This window comes from Spermophilus citellus (assembly GCF_964194105.1).
Source record: "Spermophilus citellus genome assembly, chromosome: 2".
NCBI classification, from domain to species: domain Eukaryota; kingdom Metazoa; phylum Chordata; class Mammalia; order Rodentia; family Sciuridae; genus Spermophilus; species Spermophilus citellus.
This window is the reverse complement of record NC_138183.1, coordinates 23,883,571-23,905,044: the sequence shown is the minus strand read 5'-3', so window position 1 is coordinate 23,905,044 and position 21,474 is coordinate 23,883,571. Positions and strand designations below refer to the sequence as shown.

Sequence of the window (21,474 nt, the reverse complement as noted above, 5' to 3'; positions counted from 1 at the left end):
AGAGTTGTTATCTCTACTTGAGACCCAGGGAAGTGAAAGAACTTACCAGAAGCCACACAGGTAACAAATACAGAGCTGGGAATTGGAGCCATGCAGACAGATTTCAGATTCATACTTACCAAAACCTCAGGGAGCCCCGCCCCCAGGAAACGTTTCCCCCCCCCCCCCATGGCTCCTTTAGGCAAAGATCAAAGATAACTTCTCTCATTTACATTGTTTGGGATGCCTCACTGGATAATCTGTCCTACCAAATTTGAAATTGCAACATATTATTTATGTATATGATTTTGCTAAAAGAAATCTGACCCTGGGGTCCCTCTGCCCTTGTTTAATTCCCTCCTGTTCCCAGTTTGTAACAACCTGTGTCTTTTGGATTGAGATTTTTATTCTTTGTCTCCAAATTAACACTGCACAGCACAGGGCTGTGTGCGTGTGCGTGTGCGTGTGTGGAAACCGCCTTTTCTTCTGGATTAAATCGTTGCAGTCTGGCTGAGTGAGGAGAATTTCTCCCACTGGCCGAGCCCACCGCAGACATGTTAGGAGAAGGCTGCTGCCTGCAACACACCCAGCAACGGTCGGGCAGGTGACGCTGCGTGTGTGCCCAGCATCTCTTGGAAGTGTCTGCACAGATGTGTGCCGCTCCTGCTCCTGCTCCCTGCCTTCACATTCCTAGAGCCAACACCCACCCACTCTGACAGCCTCTCTCTCTCTCTCTTTCTCTCTTTCTCTCTCTTTTTATTTTCAAGGAAAAAAGAAAGCGGCAGACGGAAATAGAAGGCAAACGACAGCAGCTCGACGAGCAGGTACTCCTGCTGCAGCATTCCAAGGTAAGCGGCTGATCCCAGGAACCTGTGCCATTATTAGCCATGCAGATCACACTCGGGAGAGCTGGGCAGAGCCTGCCCTGCCGCCAAGACGCTGCAACGGCTGAACCAGCCTTTTTCATTCAATCGGGAAACCATCTCTTGGCTTTTCTTGTGGATTTCTGAGATTCAGGGCATCGTCACAGCATTCTGATTTCTGCAAGCCTCAGATCACAGTGTGCATGTGGATGGGGTGCAGGGTGGTGTGTGCCTGTGAAATGTGGTGGCTATATATAGACATTGGAAGAGCAGACTCCACATGGTCCGGGGCTGCTTCTCCTGTGCCTTTGCTCAGAGGCTCCAAATGCACTTTTTTAAAAAATTAAAAATGTTAATATCTTTCTTGACACGGAGCAAAGGGAGATAAAGCCCTGGGATCTGAGGAAAGAACAACACTGTGCATTGCAGATTACTCTTCTTTTTCATTTCTACTTTAGCAATTTTACAAGTGTTCTGTTAAAATGAGCAGTTGGCCAAAAATGGCTTTTGGATTTATTTGTCTGGATTGGGTCTCCCTTGCACTGTATTAAAAAGAAAGAGGGAGAGAAAGAGCTGTTTTATTTATTTATTTCTCTCTAAAGCATAATGCTCTTAAGCATCATAATTGATTACAGCCCAGGAGAAAGCTCTGTCACTGACACAGGGACTCCACTGGTGGCTGAATGTTGCTTTGCTCATGTTCAGAGGATAAAGTGACCACATTCCATGGCCATCTACAAGTGGATACTTGCTTTGGACTGCTCCTGGGCTTTTTTTTTTTTTTTTAAGGAAGACCTTCTGCTCCAGAGAATTTGCCATGACCTTGTATACATAGAATTGCTTTGCTCGGGGGCTGGTTGGGAAGGTGGTGCTGAGTCTCTGGGCGATGCAAAGTAGGGATTATTTGGACATTTTTAAAACAAAGTGAACCTTCATGGTTGCATTTCCTATTCCTCTCTAGAAAACAGGGTTGTGCTAAATGAATCCTCAAAATGAGAATCATGAGCAAGCTGGTGGGTGATTTCAAAGAGCAGCATGACCTATATCTGCTTTGCATGCTTATCAGTTTACCAGTAACCTGAACCAGAGAATTGTGCTTAAAAGGGAGAAACACAGCATGATACTGAGAATGCTGTCCATTGTGAAAATCCATTTTTAAGTAAGGGCCTGACAAGATCCATATGTTGTTACTCTTTCCTGACAACATTCCCAAGGGAAGATTGAGACTAAAATTAGTATCCTCTTCTTCCAGAGAGGGGGACTTAAAACACTGATAGAACAGAGTGAGTTGCTCAAGGTCAGTCTGGACAGGGCAGGATCTGTAGCTCAGAATACAGTCAATTAGTCAATTCACTTCGGTAAGAGGCTGACATGTACTAAAACCTCTGTGAACTCTTGGTGAAAAGGTGAGCTGAGCCCAATGGGTGAGAGAGGCTGATTTGACTCGACAGCCTCTCTCCTCTCCAGCTTCAGGCTCATCTCTGCTCTCGAGTTCTTTGAATCCAAAATCAGGCAGTGAACATATGTCATAAGACCAGGTTCCTTTTGTCCCACTTCTCATCTTTCTGAGTGCCAAACGAGATACCAAAGACTCATTCATTGCCTATGTCCGTCACAGTGTTAGAATGTTCTGTCCATTCTTCATCTGTGCCTCCATTGATCTGTTGATCCATCATCTACCCATCCATCCAGTCAACAGAAAGAATAGTAAAAAGGCCTTAGTTTTGTGTGAGTAAGCAATGAGGTTCTTTCAGGGGCTGGGAAACAAGGGAATCAGATAGTTCTTCCTGAGTTTGGCTATCTAGGGGTGCACCCAGCACATTATCAAGAAGTCTGGAGTAGGAGGACTAGAGGTGACTGAATCCAGTTAAGTGGAGACCAGTGCATTGGCTTGTCTTCTCTCTGGGGAAAGCTTGTGTGGACATAATGAGGATGGATTGTTAGCCTTGAACAATAAAAAGGAGAGCTTAGAGGTTCCAAAGGTGACAGTGTGTCTTGTACCAGCTGGAGAGAGACCCCCAGCTCTGAAAGGTCCTGGGCTTCTGTGCCTGGGGAGGAAGGGTTGCTGGCAAGGCCAGAGGAGTCATAGGCCTCACTGTGGCCCAGGGGACTCCTCCCTCCTGGTCCTGCCACTCTTTGATCTGAGTCCATCCTCCTTAAAATAGTTGCATTATTTTGATAGAAGGAAGAGAGGGCCTGATGGAGGGATGAGGTCACTTCAGACACCAGAAAGGAATGGGTTCTACTTCAAATCAATTGACTGTTGACTGAACTTGACTAGTGTGAGTCATCTTCCCTGGAATCGTTTGGTTTCCAGCTTGGTGGCCTCACCCCTGGATGGAAGGAGATTCTCTGGGGTTGTATTTCCTCCTCCGGGAGCCTCAGAGGAGAGCCAGCCAGCTCTGTCCTGGCAGTACAGCAGCCTGGGAACCTCTTATCTACCCTCTATGGTAGTATTTTTTGAATACCCAGCATGTGCCTGATACTTTAAATGCCTGTCCTCAATAGTGACCACCAGGTGGATGTTGGTCTCCCCATCCCACAAGTACAGAAATACATCCATGAGGTCAAGTAATTGGCTCAAGGACACAGAGACTGTAAGCAAGGGAGCCCAGGCTGAACCCCAGGACTGTCTGCTTCCAAAGATCAGGTTCTTCCCAGGACGCTCTCTCTTTGAGCCAACTGTTTCCTTTTGATGATTTGCTTAGAAAGATGCCAATTGCTGTCACCACTGGCTTTTCACTCTAACTATATTTCTATGGGCTCCAGAAAGTTTAGACCATGTGGAGACTTGTCACAGTGATTATTATAGGTTTCTTAAGTAGAAAATATTAGGAAATATGTCAGTAATTACTACCAATTTCACTAATTTTGTAAAATCCCAGATGCTCTTGAAGGGAAAAAAAATATTCTAGTACAAAGAAAAATGGAAAACCATGAGAGTTTGGTTTCCTTTTTATTTAGACGTAATTCTTATATTCTTCATATAATTCTCATATTCCATATATGTAAATCACATATGAGAATTATATGAGAATCAAGTAGTCTATGGACACTTCTTGTCATGCAGTGTGATATGAATTATTTAGACAGATTCACTGGTCTCTTGTCAAAGCAAATAAATAGAATACAAGGCACATAGTTTTGACATTTTGATGTTTGTTTTATATATTTGCTCATTGCAATATTTAGGCATATACAGTAGCTTCAAGGAGTGGAATATCATTACTTTATACATGTGAGCAAACTGCTTAATGCAAAGAAGGACCAAAGTATGAAATGTTAAAACATGAGCTGCTACACCACAGTGATTAGGAAACCTTGAAGATATTTTAGTTTCTGGCCAAATTAAACTTAAGGCTTTTTTTCCTTTCCTTCTCCTTCATTCCTTTTTTTCTTTTTCTTTTAGTAGTGCTAGAGATTGAACACAGTACCTGCTAAGCAAATGCTCTGCCACAGAGCTATATCCCCAGCCCTTTTTATTTTATTTTGCAACGGGGTCTTGCTAAGTTACCCAGACTGGCCTTGAACTCGTGATCCTCCTGCCTCATCCTCTTGAGTAACTGGGATGACAGGCATGCACCATTGTACCCAGCCTCAGATTTCTTTTTAGAAGATGCCTAGCTCTGTTTAGTAACTAATACTTATGATGAAGGAATTCCCAAGAAACACAAATAGAACCAGTAAGCAATTTTGGTTGCTGGATTATTCTTGCTTATTGTAAAAGGAAGAAATGTGTGGTCATTGCAAAAACTCAGTTTAAACGTATAAGAACATACCTAGATGAAAATATCAACTGCATCTTCCCCACCTAGATATAACCCACATGGGGTGTATGCTGCTATCCTTTCCCTGCAAGGTACCTTTATAGATTAAGATATGTAACCCTTGTCTACAGGACTCACCAGCCTATTAGTAAAATGAGATCATATTAACATCAGAGTCCTCGTTACATTAACCTTTACCTCTATTTTGATTTTTACATGTGGGTTCCTTTAAGTTCCCATACAAAAATTTATGATTTTTGTGAAATTACAACAAACCTTGTTTTACTTCATGCTTTCTGACTTGGATGTCATCCTTGGAAGATTTTCAATCTCAAACATTTACCTATGAGATTTCTTATACTTCAGTAGTTTTAACCCACCTAGAACTTATTTTCCCATAAGGTATGAGGTAAGAATCTACGTTTCCCTCATCATGAACCACTGTCTCAACTTGATTCACTGATTAATTCATCCTTTCCTTCCCTGATTTAAATGTCATCTATATCACATACTCCCTTACTCTCAAGTCCACTGTTTGTGGATTCCTTTGTTCTCTCCCTGTGCCCATCTGGGGGCCGGTGCCATTCTTGCTTAATCCCAACGGCTCTTTAATGTTGAAATATTTCATAAGGCAAGAGCCATCAACATTCTTCTTTTGAAAAACTGTCTTGGTTTTTTATTCCATGGAAACAATTATTTATTGTTTATTGTTTTCATAATAAGATTTGTGATCATGTGAGTTTTTTTTTTAATAAATCAACTACAGTGTTACCTCAGAGAAGACTGAATTTAATATTCCCTTTTGCCTCTTGGTTGAAGGGCCAGAGATTTGTCTATTTTATTGGGCTGTTTAAAGTCCCAGCACAGAGTGTGAGCTCTGTAGTGCTGCAACCTGTGCTCCGTGGGGACTTTCACGTTTGTAAAGGTTTGTCTGACACCGTCAGAACTGTCAGAATCAAATTGCTAATATTGCAGCTTCAATACATAAGCTGCCTTTGAATGATTTATTCATGAGCAGGGAACCCCAACTAGAGTTTTCTCCTAACCCAAGCTATGAAAATGGTGGTTATATTTTAAAGGCCACAGTCTTTTCTGTAGAGACAACTGAATGGGAAAAAGATGAAAGGCTGAATCATGACCCTGTGAAATATTTATTGTCAGCCCACCAAGGTCATTTGCTGAGCTGGCCTAAGGCATCAGGAACATTGCTGCAAAGAGTCTTTTGCTATTTTGAACTTTTGGCACTAATTTGAGACTTTTCTTGGTTATTAGTACATGTGAAAGAATGATTTTGAATTTAAATATTCAACAGATAACCATAGCTCACCATATAAAGGAACTTTACATCTTTTCCTTTTTCCCATCAGGTGTCCTCTGGCCCCACAAACAGTTTGAGTGGAGGTGAAACTCTCTTTCTTCTTTCAGGAGTCTTGGGTTGGCATCTCCCTATGTCAAGGGAGTCATTTAACAAAATTGCAGAACTAAACCAAGATCATATAAGGTGGCACAAAGGAGGAGGAAAAGAATAAAAGGGTTAGGAGAGAGGGGAAGAGGTAGGGGCACAAGAAAATGATTGAAAATGCAAACACAACTTTTGCCTCACCCTGAGTTTAACCCGATTAACCCGATTCCAGCCATCATCCACTGTGGCAGCCGATGTTAGCTTTAGCCATATTACAGGTGAATGGTGGGGTGAAAGGCAAAACATGAAAGTTCCAGAATGAATCACAGATGAATATTTTTATAGTGCAACGGTGAGGAAGTCTTAACGTCTGACATCAATGCCAGAATTATGAAAGATGGATTGCTAAACTTGATCAAAAAATAGACACTTGTGAGTCCTGATTTGTCTCTGACCTTCACACTTGCCCCACCCACCTGCTCCAGACACTTCTCACTGTTTGCTTAGGTCACCTTCAAAAGTGGCTTCAGGCTGGGCAAGGTGGCACATGCCTGTAATCCCCGTGGCTCAGGAGGCTGAAGCCAGAGGATCATGAGTTCAAAATCGACCTCAGCAAAAGCTGTCTGTAAATAAAATATAAAATAAGGCTGGGGATGTGGCTCAGTGGTCAGATACCCCTGATTCATTCCCCCATACCCCCCCCCCCAAAAAAAAGTGGCTTTACATCAGTTACCTTATCTGTACATGAGAAAGATTGGGTTAATTCATCTAAAAGGCCTTTTTTAGGTGTATTAGTTGAGGATTTTTATGTTTGTTAAAATGCAGCGTGTGGGCATGGCTGTTCAGAGTCATTCCTTCAGCAGGTGCTTACGACCAGCTGCAGCCTCACACGTCAGTCTCACAGATAAATGAAAAATGCATCACTGACTGCAAGGAACTAAGGGATGGGATTGGTTATCAAGAAGGAAATGCTACTGGAGAAGCTGGAAAGTAGTTATCCAGGTTAGGGAGAAAGGCAGTGGTGCCTGCCGATTTTGTCAATCTTATTTGGGTGCTTTTTGGCGCTGAGGATTGAACCCAGGGCCTCATACATACTAAGCATATGTTTTACCACTTAACTACACCCCACCCCTACACACACACACACAAACACACATGATTCCTGGGTGAGGCAGGATAGTAAAGTACACCCTGTGGCCAATCACTTTAGCAGTACAGTTAGCAATTACTTATATAAGAACAAATTACATGTCTTTATATCTGTATTGGAAAATTGCAGGTCAGTTGCTATAAATTTGTCTCTCTGTGCTGTAAGAATGAAAACAGATCTCTGCAATGATTTATAATGAAATGATTTATAATTAAATGGCAACACACACACACCCAGTAAAAGCCATGGCTGGCTTTACACCCTCTGCTGATGCATTGCTAACAAAGGGTCCATTCTGGACATGCAGGGTTTCTAGACCAAACTGTGCATCTGGCAGGGTCACCACGGTGATGAATGAGTGGCATCTGGATTTCTCTGTAGAATGGTGAATCAGAACCATTAGGGAACTGTAAATTACTGTTACTAAATACTGGTAATTTAAAAAACTCCTTGTATAGGCTCATAATAAGCAGCCTGCAGTCCAACAGAAAGATGAGAGTCTATGGAATTGTGCAAGGTTTGCTCATTAGAGCTACAAAAAGTTTGCTCTGAGCCTGCCTGCCCTGACTGTTGGCCTTTACCCTGCTCATCCTACTTAATCAGACTAAAAAAATTTTTTTGAAAATTTTTTAGTTTTCAATGGACCTCTATTTTATTTGTCGGTTTTTATGTGGGGCTGAGAATCAAACCCAGTGCCTCACACATGGCTATGCAAGTGCTCTGCCACTGAGCTATAATCCTATCCCCTCCCCCACCACTGCAAATTTCTTGACAGAGGTGATGCTAAGGAATTAGGGAAGCTAGTCCTCACTCTGCCTTGACTGATCTCTTAGCTTTTACTCCTTTTGTTCCCTCACTGGCCTCTGTTACTGGGAAGAATCTGTCATGTGCCCTGAGTCCTCATAGGGACTGCATAATATATTATACAAGGTGGGGTATGCTTTTAATAATGTTGGGGACCACTGCTAGGGAGGTTTTGGAGTCATTAAAAAGTTTTTAAGAAGAGACACAACATAGGTTAGTTTTTTAAAAGAACACTTTAACTTGGACTAGACAGTGGATGATTTAGGAAATTTTACAATGAAGTTGTAATTGCATAGAAGAAAAGGTCCTTTTTTTAGAGACTCATACTGAAATATTGATGGGTGAAATGTCATGATGTTTGATATTTACTTTAAAATGCTTTGGTGAAAAACATGTGGGAAAATATGGCATAATGTTTATAATTGTTTAATCCAGATGAGATCACATGGATATTTATTATACAGTTCACTTGATTTTTCTTTTTAATAATAGAAAATAGACACCAACAGCTGTCTCAGGGCCACACTTTCTCCAGATTAGAGTGTGGATGGTTCTGTACTGTGTCCCTGCTCAAATGTAACCTATCAATAAGCCTTTTGGACCCACCCTATAAATATAGCAACACCCTCCATATCCCTCCCCAACCCTTGCATTTCCCAGCAGCACCATCTAGGGGAAAGTAGATACACTGATGTGTGTGTGAGTGTGTGTAAATGTCTATTATGTGTATATAAAATGTTTGTTGTCTCCTGACTAAAGTAGAAGCTGCAAAAGGACAGAAATTTGTTTTGTTTTAGCAGCCAGAATAATGCTGGGCATGTGGTGGGTTCTTAGCAAATATTTAACAGAATTTTTAAAATGTGGAAATAAGTCTCTCTGGCGACTCGCTGGAGGTTGGGCTGGAGGGAAATGGGGAGCCAAGTCAGTGAGGAAGTGAAGGCAGCGATCCAGGTGGAGCTGATGAGGGGCGGAGCTAAAATGACAGGCCCTGCGATGGAGAGCAGGATGTGGATGGAAAGGTGTCATCTTGTCTGTTATCCTCCCTCATTCCCACAGTCCAAAGTGCTTCGGGAAAAATGGCTGCTGCAGGGCATCCCCGCTGGAACTGCCGAAGAGGAGGAAGCCAGGCGGCGGCAGTCTGAGGAGGATGAGTTCAGAGTCAAGCAGCTGGAGGATAACATCCAGAGGTAGGTGGTTTGCTGAGGTTGGCAGTGCAGGGACCACTTCTTGCCTCTAGGGGGCCTTTCCCAATGAGGTCACTTTTCCCAGCGCTTTAGAATTACCTTGCTACAGAGCGTGTAGGGTGTCCCTCAACTTCCCTCATGACCCAGTGTTACTGCTCAGAGTACTGAGTATTGTATTGGGGTGCAATACGGTAAGTACAGTGATGTCTTCCTGGGCCAGTGAGGTGTTGCGAGTACCTTGTCCTTTTGCAGATTGCCCCATTTTTAGTTCTTTTATCGGCTTTTATCTTTTTCCTCCTGGGAATGAGGCTGTCAGCAGTTATTGCCCCAGCAAGGGGTGTGTTTGCATATTTGCTACAGGGGATCAATTTGAAATGAGAAAATGGTAGCTAAGGGTCTTGGGGTTGAAATGAAGACTGCCTAGGGCAGGGCAAGTGAGGGTGCCTCTGTAGATTGTGTGCCTGGGCTCCTTGAGTCAGCTTCGCATTATCCACTTGTGCTGCTCCGAGGGCTGGTTGCCTTCTTTATGGATCTCATTTCATTCTGGGAGACAGGTGACCTGCTTGTGACCTCTGGGTAGCCATGAGTAGAAATGTACGCTTGCACTTGGGAACTGTTGCAATCATGGGTCTCGATAGTGAACCCCAAAGACATACTTCAGCTTCTGTCCCCATTTTGCTTAGATCCTAATGTCCCCTAAACAGCTTTCAGAGTAGCTTGGCTAAACTTTATATGTGTGGGAAATAGGCCAAGAAAAAGTTGGTGTGTACATGTAAGCACATACACACACGCATATATACACACATGATACATATATACATGTTTTCTTAGAATACAAAAAAGGTTATGGCTGAACTGTTACCAGCCATTTAAGCTATATATACTTATGTATAAGAGAAAGAGTAGGTGTTGTTATTGGCAGAAGGCCGGGAAAAAAATGAAGACAGATTTGTGAAATAGGAATAAAATTAGTTTTATGAACTTTTCGAACAAAATTAGCCACTTCATTGTGGCCTGAGCCTGAATATGTTGTCATCATGGTCCAGTAGGTATTAAATCTTATCTGTACACTGAGCCATGCCATATGGAGGCCAGATTCTTAAACTGACTCAGTTTTGGCTAAATGACCATTGAAATGAGGTGTAATATTAGGGACAGGTTTACTATTCGGGTGGGCATGATCATACTCAGAAAGATAAAGGAAATCTCTTTTTACCTTTGAGGATAAAGAACTCACTCAGTGCATGAAGACAAACTCTTTGAGCTCATTTAAGAGTTGGATGTCCAAGCCAGAAGGAATTAAATCACAATAGACTAAAGGGGTGGGTGCTTAGGCCCAGATTCAGGGAACACTTTAGCCCCTGTACTGGCCTTGCCAGCATTAGCCAAACAGGAATTGGGTGCTAGGGATTAGCTGTGTGCCCAGAGCAGGGCCGCTGTGGGCATCATCTCCTGAGGACTTTCTTCCTACCTCAAAGTCAGTTTTTGCTTCCCCTCATCTTGCATCTTCTCTACCACAGGCCCAATAACCCTTATCCAAAATGCTTATCCAGAAGTGTTTCAGATTTGGGATTTTTTTAAGTTCTGAAATATTTGCATATACATAATGAGATATCTAGAGGATGGGACCCAAGTCTAAACTCAAATTTCATTTATGTTTTGTGTATATACCTTATACTCATAGACTATAGGTGATTCCATACAATATTTTTAATAATTTTGTGCATGAAACAGTTTAGTGTACATTGAATCACCAGAGGTCAGGTATGGAATTTTCCACTTGCGATGTCATCTTGGTGTTGAAAATGATTCAGATGCTGGAGCATTTTCAATTTTAGATTTTCAGATTAGAGATGCTCAACCTGTACAGCGTTCAGCATCTTTAGTCCCAAGGGAAGAAAGGATCTTCTCTCCCTCTTCCTGTAGAGGTCACTTGGTCCCCTATGACACCTGCCTAGAGTGGGGCAGAGTTGACTGTAGGGCTCATGGTAAACGTAGACACCCTGCAGTTACGGAATCTGTGGGATTGGCTGCAGACCCTGCAGACTTCCAATTTTAGCTATGTGGCTCTAAGCTGCAGGTTGGATGTGTCTACTCTTATTTTCTCTTCATTGATAGGTTGCTGTTATTCTGTTTTTATGGCAACAGAAGCAAGGTCTATGCTCAGAATAATCTATACATCCTTAGCTAACGCAAGTCCATGGTCAAGCCCACAATCCAGGGAAGGAGACAGACAGCTTTTAGTGGAAGAAACACAGATCAGAAAAGGGTGAAGGATGGGAGTGGATAATTCCACCTTTGATACATGATGGTTGAAGTGAAAACTGTTAGGGAGAACCGAGCAGCCTGAGGGAACTGTAGAAAAGCCAGTTAATAAGAAAGAAGACACACTCAAACAACTCAATAGTACAGAGGGAAGGAAGAGGAAAGTAGACAGAAAATGAGTGGCTTTGGGATCAGTTTCAGAATTTGATCATTATATAATGGGGATTTCAGAAACTATCTAATTGGATGTGGCAGGACCACTAAATAAAGGAATTTCAAAGGAAACTTTCTTTGTTTGAAGCAAAATATTAATTGGTAGATGTTTTGATTGGGGCCTGCTGGTCTAAGTCACTTGCAAGCAATAAATTAAATACTCCTAAAGAGACATAAACTGCTTTCAAACTGTAAAGTATCTGAGTCCAGTTATTCCCTGAAGGTATTTCAGTTCTCATTGTGAACCAACAGTAGATTGAAGAAACTGAAGGAAGAAGAGAGAATAGTAATCAAAGAACAGGTAAAATTCCCACAAGGAAAAGATCAAAGGAAATTTGTGCATGACACCATTTAGAAAAAGAAAAGATGATAGTTACCTAATGCAGAACTTCTAATACATCTGGGGTTTATCTTTATCTCTGACCATTTCAAATATGATAAAGATAAATTTGCGTGCTTTCAAATAAAGTATGCGAATTTTCACTAAGACATATGTCTGTTTCCCTAAATAGCTTCAATAAAAAAAGAACATAACCACCTTTCTAATTCTAAGATGCCTTACAACCAATAGCTGTGCCAGAAGAGCCAGGTTCACGGACCCATTCTCTTCTGAAATGTCATTCCTACCTGAGTGTTTGCCTTGATGTAGGGAATGTTGTCTCTCTTCCAGAACTATTGTTTGTGATTCTTGGATTTTCAGGGCAACCCAAGAAGAAAGATAGAAGGAAAAGAGGAAAGAAGGAGGGAAGGAAAATATAACTAGAATATTAAAGCCCGGGCATTGGAATTACCTGGGGAGCTTTTAAAACATGAGGATTCCCAGGTCTCATTACAGAAATTTGAATTCAGTGACCCATGTAAGGAGCCCTAGTATCTGTGCTTTTTCAAAAGAGTACGATAATTCTGATGTGCATTCAGGTTCAAGAACAATTGCTGCCAAAAAAAAAAAAAAAAAGAAGAAGAAGCTGTAAAGGAAATCCCATCTTAATACTTAAGTAAAACCCTGAAGGAGAGGAAGTAAGTAGTATTTATAAGGAAATCAATAACACACACAGGATAAAGAAGGACAACCCTGACCCTTGATTTCAAATTGATTGTGGGCCTTCCTGCTTTGACTCAAGGAAATTTGAAACCCGCTCTGGGAATTCCTGGAGGTGAGAAGAGTTCTGGCAGAGAGCTAAGTCCCCTTCTCCCCACGATGGAGCCCAGCTTCCATTTGAACTTGATAAGAAGCAGCCTTGGTTTACAAGGCTCAAAATGATACAGGTCAGGAAAGTTGGTCACTCACCAAAGACCAAAAACCTTTTACCATTTTTTGGAGAGTTTTGGCTGAAATTCAAAGCAGTTTCCAAAGTGGCTGGAAAGGCAGAAGAGAAGCTGGTCACCACAGTGGAGTAATAGATCATGATTCTTCTGCTCTGTTTTCTCCTGGGTAATGTCAGGAGTGTATTTTTGGCTTGCTGGAAACCAGAGGTAAGAGAGGCTAAATTAGATCCAAATTGTTGAAAGCCTCTGGGCGTTTGGGAGGCTGAGGCAGGAGGATTGCAAGTTCAAAGCCAGCCTTGGCAACTTATCAAATTCCCTAAGCAACTTAGTGAGATCCTGTCTCAAAAAATATAAAGGTTTAGGGATGTGACTCAGTGTTTAAGTGCCCCTGGGTTCAATCCCTGGCACAAAAGAAAAAAAAAAAAAGAAGAACAAGAAGAAGAATTATTGAAAGCAAAATCTATTTACCTTAAAAAAATTTTTTTTTTTTGTATGTTGACATCTGTTGTATTTCCCGTTGGTGGACTACTATATTGAGAAAGTCCAAGGGGTCATTTCTGGATTGGGCCCATTGCCAACAATTATCCATGTCCTCAGTGTATGTGATGGAGCCCTGGGGGCTGCACACAAGCTCATAGTGATGTTCTTGGAGGCTTTAGCAATCAGATCCACACAGACCTTGTCTAATTCACATCTGCTCCAATCAGCACATCTTATTGCTCGTCTTGTGATATTCTTCACTTAAGATTCTATTTCTAATTTCTTCAGGTTTCTTTTTGGAGGGTGGGTCCTGGGAATTGAACTTAGGGGCACTGGGCCACTGAGCCACGTCCCCAGCTCTATTTTATATTTTATTTAGAAACAGCGTCTTACTGAGTTGCTTAGTGTCTCGCTTTTGCTAAGGCTGAGTTTGAACTCTCAATCTTCCTGCCTCAGCCTCCCGAGCTGCTGGGATTACAGGCGTGTGCCACCACCCCCTGTTTTTCATTAGTTTTTATTCAAGCATTTAACATATAGTTTTCTTAACTTTTTTTGTTTAGTAACAAACGTGGGAAAAATTTGGTTTAGGATGCAGGTCAAAATTGGGGGAAAAGTTGGCATCTTTGGAGAAACAAAACCCCCATGTGTAAGGAACTGATTCCTCACAGAGATGGCTGATTCATCTGAACAGCTGTCAGTTCTAAAATATGTCACATCAAATATTCATTGAGTAGAATACAGAAGTCCCCGTTGTTAACCCAGAGAAGAACATGCAGCATTTTTATTCAAATTTAAGATACAAGTGGACTGGTCCATTTCTGTTTCTGATTTCAGACTGTCTGAGTGCCTCTGTTGGCTTATGGTAGATATCAGAATTCACTCAATTTTCTACATTATTAAGAGGCTCACAGCAGAAGACAGGTGACATCGGCATACTCATGTGTATGTTATTTTAAGGGATTTGGTCACTCACAACTATTCTAGAAAAATCAACCATGGAAATCAAAGAAGACACTGCTTGGGAGTCATTGTGTTCCTTGCACCGGCTATTTTTAACTCCATAATATGCTGTTCTCTCACAGCAGGGCGTGAAGAAGTCCAGGCTGACATCCCACATCTGTGCACTCCCAGCTTGGGTCCCCATCCCACACTCAATTTGGCAATCCAGCCTAGTTATAGTTTCCACTTTCCCTCTATCAAAATAAAACTGTGTGTACTGTATACACTATAAACTGTGCAGTGATATCACTATACTGTATGATATTTATTGGTCTCTTATTCTGTACGGGGTACTGGCCTAGATTCTTTGCCTCCATTTAATTCATAATGTTCTCAGTGAAGCCTCATAACCCTCCCCCAAGGTGGGGATTGATGATGGTGGCGGCGGTGACAATGATGATGGCAATTATGAAATATGGGACGGACCCCTAGTAACCCTACTAATAAGTAAAAGAAAAATACTTGAACTCAGTTCTGCCTAATTCCAAAGCACGTTCTCAAACTCCCAACAGACATTATTTTAAGCTAAGTGTTTGGGGACCTGTGATATTCAGTGAAATGACACCAGAGTTCACTCCTTGGTCCCTATGAATCCCTTTTTTTTTTTTTTTTTTTTGGTACCAGGGATTGAACTCAGGAGCACTCAACCATTGAGCCCCATCCCCAGCCCTATTTTGTAATTAAATTATTTAGAGACAGGATCTTACTGAGTTGCTTAGTGCCTCACTTTTGCTGAGGCTTGCTTTAAACTCCTCCTGCCTTAGCCTCCAGAGCCGCTGGGATTACAGGCATGTACCACTGCACCTAGCTCGCAAATCCCTCTTTATGAAACAGTGCAACGTAGGCACCATGACCTGGGAGGTGGAGGCATCAGCCTATTGTAGTTGTTTTCATGACTGGTAAGACTGCCTCCTTCAGGTTCTTTCAGGAAATGCAGGTTCCATTTTAGATTTGGTTCTCTTCTGTCTCTTTCCAAAGCCCTTTGCTCCCAAATGCACTTTCTTGGGTGGAGGCAGCCTGACTGTCTCCTGGAGGTAGTATGTGGCCATGTGAAGAACTCCTCATCACACTGATGAGGAACCTGGTCCTCAGAGTTGGACTAAGCTTGGTTTGGGTCCTAGTTTGATTTTGAACAAGCCATAGAAGTTGACTTTCTCCACAGTGCCCACTTTGCAGTCTTTTCGTGATGTGTAAGGGTCATGTGCATTTGTGAAGGCTGTGTGGCTGTTGTTTTGTCCCTCCATCCCTCTAGTGTGAGTTTTCTCAGTAGCAGCACTGTTGTCATCTTGGGCTGGATAATTATCTGTTGCTGGAGCTGTCTTGTGCGTGGCAAGCTGTTCAGTAGCGTCCATCGGCTCTACCCACTGCTTTCCAGTACCAGCATCTCCCACCCTCAGTCATGATAATAAAAAAATGTCTCCAGACAATGTTAAGTGTCCTCTGGGGAACAAAATCATTCCCGACTGGGAACCACTGCACTAAAGCCTGTTTCTAACAGGTGTTGATGCTAAGATAAAAATCTCACCATCAAGTAGTGATATACAGACACTAAAAAGACTTATGAAGATAACATTCGTGATTCTCAGCGTAGACTGACAGTGTTTCAGTTGCTTGAAAACATAAGGCTTCTCTACAGCACCAAAGCATGCAAGTCAGCTCTGATTGAAAAGAAATGGTGACTTTTTTTTTTTTGCATCCAATGTTGTGCTCATTTTGCAAAGGCAGTAATTTTATGACAGCTCATAAAAGCCATAGAATATTAGCGTATGCATAACTGAGACAGTTATCAGATCAACTCCCCTCTGAAGCTTGAATCTGTAATGAACCCCGTGAGTGGGAGGCAGTAGGCTGTCTCTCCCTGAATGCTGAAAGTGACAGGAAACTCACTTTTATTTGCAAAGTAAAACTCAAGTCCATATCAGAACAACTCTCATTATTACAAAGGATCCTCCTTTGGGAGGAAAGTTTTGTTCCCTGTACTTTCCACCCTCTCTCTGGTTCTTTACCCTCCCCTCCTGGGACCACACAGAAAAGTCCCTTTTATAGTTCATAGACTAAAAATCTGGATGCTTATGGTTTGTGGTCAGCTTTGGAAGCTGTCACAGATCAGGAAGGAAGCACTCTTAAACTGCACTTGGGCAGTTCAACGTTGCATGTCTATTTCTTGGTGACAGTAGCAGATCTGTCAGATACAGCCCAACCATTGTGCCTCACTTGGGGTTTGTAGAATCCATTATAATCACCTGGTTTGGTCTAGTGAATTGGCTTACTGTTCAGAACTATGAAAGTAGTAGGATTTCACCCATAAACCAAGCCCATGTAAGAGCCATAATTGGGAAATGCTTGCATTTTTCTGTCCTTGGAACAGTTGCTGCAATTGAAGCAGTTGTATAAAGTCCACAGCTAGCTCCAAGCTTTTGGGCCTATGATTGCTATGCCCGAAGTCTCACCTCTATGAAAAGCTTTGGAAAGAATACTTTTCTGATTTAAAAATCACTGATTTAAAAATCACTGTGTATAGCTCCTCTAGCTTATAATGTGGCCATTTCTAACCCCTCTATGTTCTTAATGGAATGAAAACACTGTGCCTAGTGTTGGTACTCTTCTGTCTTGGTTTTCACTAACTGTGCCTTCTGAACATGATGTATGAGATAGTGTGTTAGTCAGTTTTCTGTTGCTATAATAAAATACCTGAGGCTGGGAACTTCATAAAATTTATTTAATTTGCAGAAAATCCAAACAACATGGCGTCAGTTCTGGTTAGGGCCCCCCAACTACATCACATCATGGTGGATGGCATTATGGCAGAAGCAGAAGGGAGAGATCACGTGTTGAGACAGGAAGCCAGAGAGTGATCACGATGAGGCTCAGTCTCTTATAACAACTTGCCCTTGGAAGAACTCACATAGAGTTCCACATAAATGAGTTCAATCCTTTCCAAGGGCAATGCCCCCAATCACTTGAACCATCTTCTCTAGGTTGCCCCTTTTTTTTTCCTTTCAACCTTTATTATTGGTGCATTATAGTTGTACATAATATGGGACTTGTTGTTACATATTCGTACATGCACATAATAGAACAATATACTTTGTAGGCCCCACCTCTTAAAGGTCTCAGCACCCCTCAAGATTGTCACACTAAGGACCTAGTCTCCAACACATGGACCCAAACCATAGCAGATAGTTTTCCAGTGATCCTACAACATGGAGGTCTTATAGTTAGGTCTGGTGGCTGAAGTCTAGTGTCCATGGGAGGCTAGTGCAGGCTTTGAAGGGGAGCAGACCTCCTGGATCTGCTGGGCAGGCATCCTAGTATCTCCACCACAAAGGTCCAGAGCCAGGTTATCTCTTGAGTGCAACTGCTTTCACTGTGGATGCCCCAGAGAAGTGTTCAGTGGGACCCACAACTGCTCAAGGTTCTCACTGCAAGGCAGACTCTTCTAGGCTTCCCACTTGCTCCTTCACTTGAGGAACTTGGAGTTTCCAGGACAGCAAGGAGATACAAGATGCACAACCCCCTTCCACTGTAGGATTCCAGTCCCTTAGCAAGCTCGTGCAAGGACACTAGAAGAAGCACTCTTTTTCTCTCACTCCAAGAGCAACTGCAGACATTGAGGATCCTCTGGATCTCCCACCCAAAGCTATAAACCTTACCGGGGGAAATCCAGGCAGGTGGGAGGAAAGGTGAGTTAGGCTTGGTGCAGGTTTATCAGGAGGGGGTTGACTATATCCTAGGACCCATTTCCTTTTGGAGAAACCATTTTTAGCACACCTGCAGTACATGTTTAATCATATTTGCAAAGTGAAATATTAAAGCATGGAGGCCTAAGCATGACTCACCCAGAGCCACAGGTGGAGTGGTGAGACCACTTGCCTCCTGCTGACCAGAGGCATCTCCCTCCTTGCTGCCAAACCTCTTCATCTTCTTTGAAACAAAATCTCTATGGAATAAAACCCAGTCCAGGAATCCTAGAGACTCGTGCTTGTTCTTCCCAGGTCAAAAGGCAAAGGGGAAGAAGAGAATAATGTCTGAACATTGCTGGTGCACAGAGGACTGTGAGTTACAGGGACATTTCAGCAAGCAAAGAATGTCACTGTTGCCATGCTGGGTAGTATGAGAGCTGCCACCTTAGCCGGATTGAACCTGGATAGACCAGGCTTCTCTAAAGACCAGTGAGTGGTATTTAACCATCTGGATGGGCCATCTGGCTCCTTTGTGCAAGGGACAGTGTAGCTCCATGTGGGAGCCACTGCTTGGGGAGACCCCTGCTTACACTTCAGCCCCCCTTGCTCCCTCCGCCAGCATCCTTGGGTAAGCCGCGGACTGTACAAGCATGCACAGAGGCTCTGCCTACCTCCTCGCCTCCTGGCTTCTTTGTTGGTCATTAAGGATCCACCCCACCCTGTTCTTAACTAGCCTCAGGTAAGGCCTGAGGAGAGGGAGATGGGGCTCTTGTACAGGTCCCTAGGGAACACGGACAAGTAACCCATCAATTGGAAGATGGTGGATGAGTTCCATGATGGCCGTGAGAAGGGCCCCAGGAGGGTACTTGACACTGAGGTTAGGCGTTGGGTGGGACTTCCTGGGGGCCTGAGGAGAGGGTGTGTCTGAGCTGTTAGGCAGAAGCCTTTTCTTTTTCATGACATAACATGACATCACATTCTTTCACATTCTGCTCATCCCTGGAGCCTAGGAGAGCAAGGACTCTTTGGGACACTGTGTAAGGTTCCTGAGGCTGCCGTAACAAATTCCCCACAAGCGTGGTGCCTTCAAACAGCAGAAACGTATTCTCTCACAGTTCTGGAGACCTGAGTCCAAAGCCCAAGTGTCAGTAGGGCTGTGCTCCCTCTGTGGGCTCCTGGCCTCTCCCAGCTCTGGTTGCTTCTGGCGTTCTGTGGCCTGGGGCTGTATCACTCCAGTCTCTGCATCATTTCTTCTGTCTCTTTAAGGACCCTTGTCATTGGATTTAGGGATCTCCAAATGATCCAGGACAATCTTGAGGTTGTTAATTAATTATACCTGTAAAGACTTTTGTTTCTGTCCAAATAAAGTTGTTTTCACTAGTACCAGGGGTTAGAATGTGGGCATAGTTTTTATTTTTATTGGTTGGGAGGCAACATCAACACACTTAAGCTCCTAGACTGTTGGTACCAGTTGGTGCTCAGTAAATGTTTTCAAATTTAGTTGGTCCACATTACCCTTAGGTAGTCCATAGAATTGTCATTAAGTTAAAAAGAAACATCATTTACATCTAGAGACAGTACAGGGCTCTAGTTAAAGGTGTGAGCGTCAACCTAACACTTGGTGGGGTCAAATCCAAGGTCTTCACTTGCACTTGTGTAATCTTAAGTAAGTCTTCTAGTTCCTTTCTTGTTTCTTCCATGAAAAGAAGACAGTTGGTCTGAGGGTATAGGTCAATGGTAGAGCACATTCTTAGCATGCATGGGGTCAAAACAAAGACACTAATATTGAGATCCACTTTATCAGGTAATGATAAGTCAATATATGCAGTGTGCTTAGAATAGGTCTTAGCTATGGCCAGGTGCGGTGGTACACATCTGTAATCCCAGCACCTTGGGAGGCTGAGTCAGGAGGATTTCGAGTTCAATGTCAGCCTCAGCAAAAGCACAGTGCTAAGCAACTCAGTGAGACCCTCTTCTAAATAAACTACAAAATATGGCTAGGGATGTGGCTCAGTGGTCGAGCAACCCCAAGTTCAATCCCCCGTACTTACCCCCACAAAAGAGAAGGTCTTAGCTTTTATTATAAAGGTTAAAATGACACAGCAGTGTATAATAGGCACATAACCCACAATTGTTGGATTTTGCCAGAATCCCTCTGCACTTCAGAACAGCTGAGAGCCATGCCACTGCCCTTCGCTTAGCATTCCACACTCAGAGTCACCTGGAGCTAGGTGCAGAGGTCAGGGGCCACCTGTGAAGCACTGGTCCCCACCTCTGTGGTAACGCAGGGCTGAAAGAGGGTGAGCAGCAGCCTCGTGGCCCCTGATGGCTTCTCGACTAGGGAAGAGGCAGGTGTGGGTGTTGTCACCCTCGAGTGGCGAGTTGCATGTGTCATGAGCCGACTGCTAGTATTGTTCTGCGGTGGACCAGAACAAAGCCTGATCCAGAATACTTAAGAACATTGTTATAAACCAGATGGCAGAGAGACAGATATATGCCCCTAAATCACATTTTTTCCTAAAAATATTGTCATTGCCATAGTTTTGTACCGCTTTATCTTTAGATCTAGGGGAGAAAAAAAACTTGGAAACTCTTTCCGCTTAACCTCTCTCCATACTGCTCATCTTAAAGGTGGAAGAACCTGAGGCCAGAATAGCCCGCAGGACTCTCAGTACAGTCCCACCATGCTCCTTCTGGAACTCAGCTCAGGTTCTCAGTGTTCTTTCAGAGTCACGGTTCTTTTTCTGTAACAAATGCCAAAGAACATCTTAGCTCCTGAGAAGAAAATCACAAATTCCAAATTAGTGCCTCAGAATGATTGGTTAGAGCAGCTGTTTCAAAAGTACATCCTGGGGGCATCTCAACCTTCCGTACAGGCTACTTACTGTACCAGGGCTGGGGTCTGCTATGGACTGCAAACAATGGGAACCTAAGACACCAGCATTTAATCTTAGCTGCACAGATGTCTTAGTTGGTGATCTTGAGAAAAATCAGTTTAATGTCCCAGCTGAATCTGTAAATAGGAACAAAAACAAAATCTGCTCTCCCCAGGGACATCCTAAGAATTTTTGTCAGACCACAAGAGGAGGCTTGGAGAGATAATTTGGTTTGGGAAAGCAGAAGTGAAACTTGACTCTTCATTCTGTAAGACCCCCATGCTTAAAAATGTATCAGGGGGCTTGTGAAGCCCTCTGCCTTCAGGTAGGACTGTGCTTTTACCTTTTCTGAGTGATGCACATTTCTCTGATTTTCAAGGAGAGAAGAGAGATTCTACGACAGAGTGTCTGTTCTTCTGTGTGCTGTTACAATATTAGTGGAGTCCCAGAGTTGGTCAGGGTAGGAAGCCTGACTTCCTCAAGGCACTCTCAGGGTGAGTCAGAAGGGACCTCCTCAGATACCAGGGACAGTGGCACTTAAAT

At 43.0% G+C, this 21,474-nt stretch overlaps 1 protein-coding gene across 5 annotated transcripts in view; it reads left to right on the top strand.

Moving 5' to 3' along the window:
* Positions 1–21,474, top strand: part of PALM2AKAP2 (PALM2 and AKAP2 fusion) — a 470,283-nt gene that overhangs the window by 206,876 nt on the left and 241,933 nt on the right. For all 5 annotated transcript variants that reach the window (XM_081280060.1, XM_081280063.1, XM_081280062.1 and 2 more), the window contains 2 exons: positions 747–827; positions 9,022–9,152. In XM_081280060.1, coding sequence (XP_081136186.1) covers positions 747–827; positions 9,022–9,152 — 212 coding nt within the window. The remainder of the gene's footprint in view (positions 1–746; positions 828–9,021; positions 9,153–21,474) is intronic.